At 31.0% G+C, this 9,139-nt stretch overlaps 1 protein-coding gene across 2 annotated transcripts; it reads right to left on the bottom strand.

The window, feature by feature from the left end:
* Positions 1-3,353: 3,353 nt before the first annotated feature.
* On the bottom strand, positions 3,354-5,312 carry LOC149535329 (uncharacterized). 2 transcript variants are annotated; one of them, XM_089805401.1, is made up of 3 exons: positions 5,084-5,312; positions 4,358-4,540; positions 3,354-4,035 (listed from the first exon to the last, which is right to left on the bottom strand). In XM_089805401.1, the coding sequence occupies exons 1-2, from the start codon at positions 5,288-5,290 to the stop codon at positions 4,358-4,360; spliced, it is 390 nt and encodes a 129-aa protein (XP_089661527.1). In that variant the 5' UTR covers positions 5,291-5,312; the 3' UTR covers positions 3,354-4,035. The 2 variants fall into 2 exon arrangements, with proteins under 2 accessions (XP_089661527.1, XP_089661526.1); XM_089805400.1 differs by having other exon boundaries at positions 4,362-4,540.
* Between the last annotated feature and the right edge of the window lie 3,827 nt (positions 5,313-9,139).

Below are 9,139 nucleotides of genomic sequence, written 5' to 3'. Positions count from 1 at the left end.
GACATAGAATGGAGTAGGTCACTTTTAGTTTGTACATCACAACAACTAGTCTAGGCAAGAAAAGCAATGAGGAGATCATGTCTCTAGACAATGTTGTGGTGAGGAGTCCTAGAGGGCCTAGTAAGAAAACAAGATAGAGTATGAGAAAAAATATTGTTGATGCTCTTGAGATTCTTGTTTCTACCATGATTGATATTATCTAGGCTACTATTGAAGTTGGTAAAGCATCAAGGAACTACTGTAGGTGCTAGTTGTTGGTCCAAGTGGTGTTGTTGGTTCTATTTTTTATTTTTTCCAGCTTTCTATTTAAAAACTTTAGGTTCTAGGTCCTTATAAAAATTGGGTGTGTTTGGTTTAAACTTGTAGTATGAGGTCCTTATAAAACATTGTTTTTTGTGTTTTTACTTTACTCTAGGTTTCAAGTCCTTGTAAAACTTGGCTAGTTCTTAATGTTGATCTTGCACTTTTGTTAAAGGGTTTAGGGTCCCTTCAAAACCAATTTTTTCTTAATCTAAAACAACCATAAGAAGATATACATACAAAATAACACCAGATATGTTAACTAGGGAAACCCTTGATCAGAGGGAAAACCTTAGAGGGAATCATATCCAAAAAGTGATGTACTAATATAAAATTTCCTTGTAAAAGGATGGATTCTATTAGGAGCCAATGAAATATATTCAATACATATTAGTCCCTATTAGGAGACTTTGAATCCCTATTATAAGGTTCCAACCATATTAGGAGTTGTGCCAATCTTGTTAAGAGTTGTAGAAGGCAAATGGACCCACTGTCGAAACAACTTCAAGGGCAAGACCACTGAACTCATTTTCCAACTGGTCTTTGTATTATTTCTTGTAGAATAATAGAAATGAACAATCTTGAACTCCTCTATCCACTTGACTCCCTTGGATCACTTACACACATTTACCAACTTCACATATCACTTTCTTACATGTCATTATTCTCCACAAGGAAAATAACCTTCCTTTATGCCATATTCCCCAACCAATTCCTTGAGTCGGCCTTGAGGCTTTCCCAATTAGTTAGAATGGGACCTCATTAATATTTATAATACATTACATCTTTTTCATAATTTCAAGTCATTGTCGGCTCATAGTCTTTGCAACTTCTTACATGTGCTACTATTGACCTTGCACATTTGCTAATGTCATCAACAAGTTGTCTACTATCACTATCTAATTTTTCTTATCACAAATCTATCATAGTTAAGACATACAAATCAATCACCAGAAACCACTTATTAGATACCCTATCTGTTTATTATCTTTTGTAATCCATGAATATCTTTTTCATATCTTCGAATATTTGTATGCGTACTTGTCCACAGAACTAGGACATAAAGTAGAATACATTCTCAACTGTGCTTGACCTAATAATCAATACATAGTCCATACACCCTCATTCTATGTCTATTACTTTGCTAATCTTTACAGAAATAACACTATGTTGACATCAGTGATAAATATAATCATGAATGTAACATATCAATCATGTTATCCATCTATCCAATGCTTAGGATACTCCCCCAAAGGAATACCAGTAGCAATCATGCTAATAGTTCTAGTTTCCTACATGAGCATTTGGTGCACCTAATTTATGTCTAAAACATTTATAATTGATAATCTTATAATAATTTAAACTAATTTTATCAAGTGTACCTTTGCATTAGCCTTTCTTGTTTGGATGTTTCTTTGAGTGAGTCCTAGTGTTTATCTCCTTAGCAGAAACTACATTGATTGTTTGGAGATTCGATTATTATCATCATGAGATGTATATATTATATTCTATTATGTATTATTTTGATATTTGCATTCACAATATGTTATGTATTGTATTTGTGACTTGATTCTTAACTATCATTCCTGTTACATGTGCAACATAAGATGCACTATTATGGTTTCTATGATGAATCAATTATATTTTGTTGTTTGTGCCTTTCCTTACATAGATATAATGAACGCATCTCATTGTTTATTTGTAATGTATATTTAATGATTCGGGTTGTGTTCATTATACCTGATTAAAGAACTAGTTCATACTTCAGTTTGGATTTTAAGGCAAACATAAAATATATCACATGATTATGTTATGGATTGTTCTTAGTAGATTAGTTAACTTATATGTAACTTTCATTTGAAAGTGTTAATAGAGTATATAATGGCTTATCATATGTTAATGATGTTATCTTATGTTTGTACTTGCTTCCACATTTGTGTTATTATATGTTAATGAAAAAAAATATTACATCAACATAGTGTCAAGTTAGGTTAATTTTTGATAGTTTCCCAAGTAGAAGCCTTACAATATATTTTATTATCTTAGAGATTAGTTAACTAAAAACTTAAATATTTAATATTTTTCTTAAAATAAGAAAACCTTAGATCTATGCAACAACACTAAACACCTTACAATTATATCTCATTTATTCCAATTTTATATATCTCATTAATTATTTTCTTCCAAATTCTTCTTTTCTAGTATGACAACTGAAATATTTTGAAGATACTCTTAACAAAAACATTGTGAATTCTATTGCTAATGTAGTGTTGGTTTGAATTTCATTAAATAATTCTTATAATGCTCTTCCATGAATTCTTTTAATTCTTGTGAGAGATCATATATATTCTAGGAGCATTCCTTTGAATAATCAATCCCAGATGTTTGTTTGAATGAATTTGTACACAAGACAATAGAAAATGGTTCAACTTTTCAATCAAGTGACTTTAGAGAAAGTGGGATTAGATTTTGAAAAAAGATAGAAAAAATCACATCAGTCATTTATTCTACAATACATTATTATAATAACAAAACAAGGTGATGAAATGAATAAATTATACATATATGCACTAAAATATTTCCAAATAATCACTAAAGAATATATTTACAAATCATTATAAATTTTTAATATTATAATCAAACTTTGTCTAAATTTAATACTCAAAGTTAAACTAAACTATATAGTTAAAATCTCATTGATATCAAATTTTACTAATGTAAACAATGAAAAAAACTAAGACAATTAAATAAAATGGATATAACTAAGATCCTAATACATTTGGACCATATACATTGTAAATTTCCTTTGCAAACCAATATAAGATAAAAAAACTAAGATAGATTATTTCAAATTAAACAGAATTGTAGATATGTATAAGATCTTAAAAGATTCCAATCACAGTCAATTATAGATTGTTTACTGATTATATAAAATTTGTGAAATCATAAATGTTTATTAAATGTATTTTGCAATCAATGTTAAATTGCTTGACAGTAACTTTTGTTTAAGCCTCTCAGAATCAATCACTCGCAAATTAAATGAAATGCACATCTGAAGAGCATAAACTCTATCCAACAAATGCATCCAAATGTATTCCTGATTTCTTAGGAGGGAAGATGACAAGAATTCATCAGAAATGATTTGTCAACTCGTGAGATATCACAATGATATTTCCCTTTTTAATGATCGATACAGCTGGATCGCCTTTCTGCATTTGCGTACCATTCATGAACTAGAATTGACACCATTCACAATATTACCGTTTCATCAGTATTCACGAGACCAGTTTTGGCTTTTTATCACAATCATCAATATTCACATGTGCGTCTGTACCAAAGATTAAAATAAGTTCCATCTCTTCGTTACCTATAACCCTAACCCTAGAAAGTACAACCCTTATCATTTTTCACATTATTTATCTGTATTCATATTACAAGTATTCTTCATATTACAATGCAAAATGTAAAATTCTTTTGTAGGAATCAGAGATAATGGTTGATCACTGTTATTCTACAGTCAATCAAGTATTAGAATTTTCCTCTTACATTAATACTTTGAACCATACTTAAATGGCCGGGTATAGGTATGCTTTTGGCCGTTGATGTTGAATTCAATCTGGTAGTATCTTGTGCTTGCTTATAGCTCAGTTGATTTTGATTTCATCTGGTTGTATGCTGGCTCAATTGATTGTTTGTGAGAGCAGTTCTTTTATCTCCTTGGCACTTTGCTTGTTGCTACGATACACAAAAGATCAAGTATATTAGCTATTATCAGAAATTGATCTAACTAACTAATTTGTAGGAGATAAATTTATGTTGCAATTGTAGGAAAGGAAATCTTATCGAACTAATTTGCAGGAAAATAGTTACATGTTAATTTTTTAATTCTAAATTAAAATAGATTCACTTCTATGCAAGTGTGATCTAGAGATAATATTTATTTTCCTGCAATCTTAGCATAAATTTTTATATTCTTTTATGCAAATCAATTAGATTTTTCTTTACAAGTGTGTTTAGTTGAAAAGGAGAGTGAACTGAAAAGAAATGGTCAAAATACCTACGCTTGGAAAACATCGAGTGCAAGCCCATTGATGGAGGGTAAATCAGCTTGCTTGACATCAAGACCAAGTCCATTTAGATCCCTTTTGTGAAGGGAAGCAAGAAATGTTTTCTTTACCAGAGAAAGTGAAGCTTCAAGCTCTGTGCTTCCCTTGTCCACACCTCCACCTGCAAATTCAGACTGAATTGGTAAGGGTGCACCCTTATCAGAATAACTCAGAATAGACTAAACAACCCGTGAGTTATCTCTTAATTTAGAGGCAAAATCTCTTGGAAATTAAGTACAAGAAACTTAGAGGCTGTTTACTTTCAGGCAAATAACTACATCATTGGCAGAGAGAATTAGAACTTCATTACAGGGAATTCATTAGAGCAGATAAGCTAGTGTTAGAATTAATATATCATGAAATTTGATTTGAAAGATTGATAATACTTTATTTTCCCCTAAAATTCATTTCAGAGAATCAACTAAAACAGATAAGCTAGAGAATCAACTAAAATAGATAAGCTAGTTTTAGATTTAATGGTTTTTTTTTTCTCTTTATACACTGATCAGAGACAGTTCAGAATGACAGAATGAGATATTTCTAGATTTGACTGTTACATTTAAGATCAAATTCTTATGATTTATCATTAGAAAAATAAAATAAAAAATGAATCAATAAAAATTACACATCATCATCAAATACAGAAATAGTAAAAGCACATAAATATTTTCTCTCACATCTGCTTTAGCCTTCGGCAAGACCAAGATGGAAGAGTGGAGGGCAATGGTGTTGGAAGATAAAGCAAGAATTCCTCCATGGAATAGAAAATCGGCCTTGAATGATAGGAGAGACGCATCCTCTCCATTGAGAGCTATGTTACTGCAACATCCATGACACATAATGCAATAATCCCCAATGGCTACATATATTTCAAAATATGTCATTCTGGTCCTCAAAAGAGATGAAATGCGGCACTTTATAATTGGAAAGATGATCATTGATAGCTGTGCACCACTTAAAATTGTGACCTTGCCCCTGTCAGATGGCAGATTGCTGGCTTGCATTTGTTGTATTTTTATGGTTTTATTTATTTTTAACTATGTTCTATTCATCACAGATGAGTTGCGAATTTCATTGATAGAGCGTACATGAAACATCTTTAGTAATTCCACTGCCCACATTTTGTTTGCTTGTGGACTTTAGAATAATGTTTAAGATTCTTTCTAGAAAGACCGAGCAATAATCATAAGAGTTAACTCATTTATTGGGTGTACTTATCTTGATTAGGAACTGAAAGATGTTAGTCTCTCTCATCTACACAATGAAAAATATGTTGTCCATTGTTAAGTGGTAGAACAAGGTAAAACCCCATTCATGGCATCTCCAAAAATTGAGGGCCAACCAAGGAGAGAAATTTCTTTGACAGATTAAGTTGAAAGGAAAATCTTACTGTAAGATTCATCTGTCAAAAGAAATGATCAGAAAGTTTGAAATGAATCTGTGTGGCTTTAAAAATGAATCTATTTCCTGTCAATTGTAACTATCTCAGTTACTTTGGATGTTGCTTGCAGTTGTGAATTTGAAGAACTTAGGTTTAGTCATAAATAAAAACACCTTATATCGCTGGTATTACTAGATAGGTAATATTATAATGCATAAATTTATAATTGAAAAAAATATATAGATATATTGTTCGGTATTAGGAGTACACGGGATAATTGTCTTCATAGGTATTCGTATAAGACAATGGAAGGGCGTTGGCTCTTTACTTTTGACTTTCAATATATAAAGAATTGCTGGTTGTATATATAAGTAGGTGTAAGTGGATGAAAGGACGGTGGCCGCATATAGTAGAGTTCATAATATTAGATTTGAAGTGTGTAAGGTAAATAAGAAAACATACGTTTAGTGGACATATGTTAGAAAAATTAAAGTTAGTCTGATTCATCAAATTAAAGTTCCATTTGACAATGAAAGAAAAAACATTAGTTTTCAAAGTCATGTTTAAATATGCTTTCAAAACTTAATAGATACATTATTTAAAGGACAATTGTATTGTTTGTAATGGGTAGATAATTTTTTGGGTAAAATTTGTGTAATATGTCAAAATGAAATAATATTTTGTATTCAAAATAATGTTTATTATTTTAAGAGCGTCTCACATACAAGAAATGAGTACACACATTGAGCCTAAATTTAAAATAGGCCTAATATTGCTCTAGGGCCACCTCCTACATTGCATGAAACCAAGAGATTGATGTACTAAACAAATTAGCATTCATATTCAATGGACAATGTAGATGGTATAAAAAGGTAATATAGAAAAAATAGGTAGTATAAAATGATAATCAAGGAAAGATTTACATGGAATGTCTTTAAAATATGAATAAAAATTGCCAAAAAAAACTTAAAATGACAAAATATTATCAAAAGATAAACTAGAGTTAGGTAGCAAACTTTAAACAACCCAAATCCTTCCTAATCTTGTAATTCATTTAGTGATCTAGGGCATCTATGTAAAAGTCTACAAGAAACATATCAAGTGGCCTAATGTCTCTTGTCCATCGAGAGGAACTTCGGGAGGAGTTCTTTTCCTTCATTTCTTGTGAATCCCTTTCTACTTGTCTTTTAATTTTTTTAAAGACTTGATCTAGGGATCACCATTTTTTGGTGTACTTTAAGCCCACACAGATATCACTGTTGAGCTCAGAGTGCCCAAAAACCCATATTTTCATATAAAATTTGTGTAGACAACCTCACAAGAGGTTAAAAATTATCCTTAATATAATATAAAAAAGGGAAAAAAATCCACTATAAATAGAAGAAATAGAAAAAACATCATCAAAATGTTGCTTTCAGAAATCCCCCACAAAAGAAGAATCAACCAAGAATGCCTTAAAAGACAAAAGAAACCTAATATCATCCTCATTAATAGGCCCAACTAATTGATCTTATGCTTAGACAATATAAAAACATAGAAAATCAACAAAGATTCCAACTCTTAGACCATCCTTGAAATAAACCGACTAGAATACCCACTAATTCTTGATAGCATCTCACTACCGCCATGAAGGACTAGCTAGGTAGCCATGTATCCTTTGTCTTGTTAAACTATATAAAATGATAGTAGAATAAAACTTACTAGCCTTGCTGGAAGTTTAATTGGGAAACTAAGATACTAAGAGAGGCAGGGAGGGATAATCATAATCTATAAAACTTTTATCCTTCAAAACAACTTTATTGTATTCACCATATTAACCATCTCATATCTAGCATATGCATGACATAACTTGTAAAATAAAATGTTGCATTAGATCTAATTATCAATCACATCCATGAAATGTAAGTTCATATAACATAAAAGATTTTGTTACCAGGAAACCCTCCAAGGTAAAGGTAAAACTAGGGTGGGGATGACACCCACAAATATTCAATACTACAATAACAAAGTTAACCTATTAGGGTTACAATTTTGATCACTTTCGATGATCTACCATGTGAGGGGTTTACCCTTTTAAAAGGTTTTAAGGCTATTAGGTATTACTTTGATTAAAAGATTTTACACTTACAATGAAGTAAGGACTCGATTAGGAGATTTACAAAGGTCTATATTAAAACCACTCTATTAAGAGATTTCCCCTGATTCAATTTGTTAAAACTAACTCACTACCTCATCCTTTAGTCTACACTTATAATTACTAATTAGAAATCTCCTCCTTGTAATCTCCAATCTAATATCCAATCTAATATAGCTTTGCAGTCCTTCACTACTTCATTTGGTCACTAAACTTTGTTCTTCATAATTTTTGCATGCAACATCCAAAACTTAACTCCTTTTCACAAAAATTCACCTCCTTCACACCCTTCACACACTTCACAATCTCTTCTATCATAGCTCACTCCACACTTGTTAAAATAAAGGTTTGGATCTATCTATTTAAATACATATATGGATAAAAGTACAAAGATGTGTCACCTTTCAAGTTGACTAAATCAAAATGACTAAATTTGGGTATTTCTATCTAAAATTTTTTTTTTTTCAAACATATGATTTAGATAAATAAATTATAACTAAGTTATATATTGTCTCACACTTTTCCAATTGGACATGTCTATTAAATGCATGTTTTATACTAGTTTGTATCTAATTACTAAATTAAAAAATTCATTTTAGAAAACTAACATTTAAATAACTCTTACTCACAAGTTAGACTCCCCTTCGTAGTGGAGAATGGCTTTGGGCCAATTTCCCTTACAGGACTTGTGTGCCATGTACCTGCTCTATTGGCCCAAGGTATAGGTATGGACTTTGCCTTAAAAAAAATTTGAAAGGCACTAGCTCTTTTGGTTGAGAGGGGAGGCCTGAGGCTGTGGGTTACCCCCATGGTCCTAAGTTCAAACCTCTCTCCACATTTACTTGGTGGGACTATAGTATGAGCATGTTGGCCCACCCACAAAGGATTAGTCTCACCTTAGTTCGCCTCTTCTAAGCACTAGATAGGGCCATGAGGATACCTCTGCATTAGCAACAAAAAAAAAATCTTACTATTTTTTATGATATTTTGTTAATAACATATAAAAACCATTTTATAGAGCTCAAAGTCAAGAATATTCTCATATAGAGTTTATAGTGTTTTAATTAGATATAGTATATTGTAATTTAAAAATTCTACAAGTACATATTTTAACACTTGAGAAGATGTCATTTTTGAGGAAGAAAAAAATATTAAATCATATAAAAAAATAAAGAATCATGTGATGTTCTAGAGGAGAGAGTCCTCTTTTAGAATGTA

Source organism: Cupressus sempervirens, chromosome 10 (genome assembly GCF_028749045.1).
Source record: "Cupressus sempervirens isolate cs-2001-9-10 chromosome 10, ASM2874904v1, whole genome shotgun sequence".
Taxonomy (NCBI): Eukaryota; Viridiplantae; Streptophyta; class Pinopsida; order Cupressales; family Cupressaceae; genus Cupressus; species Cupressus sempervirens.
This window is presented reverse-complemented; position numbering and strand designations above follow the sequence as displayed.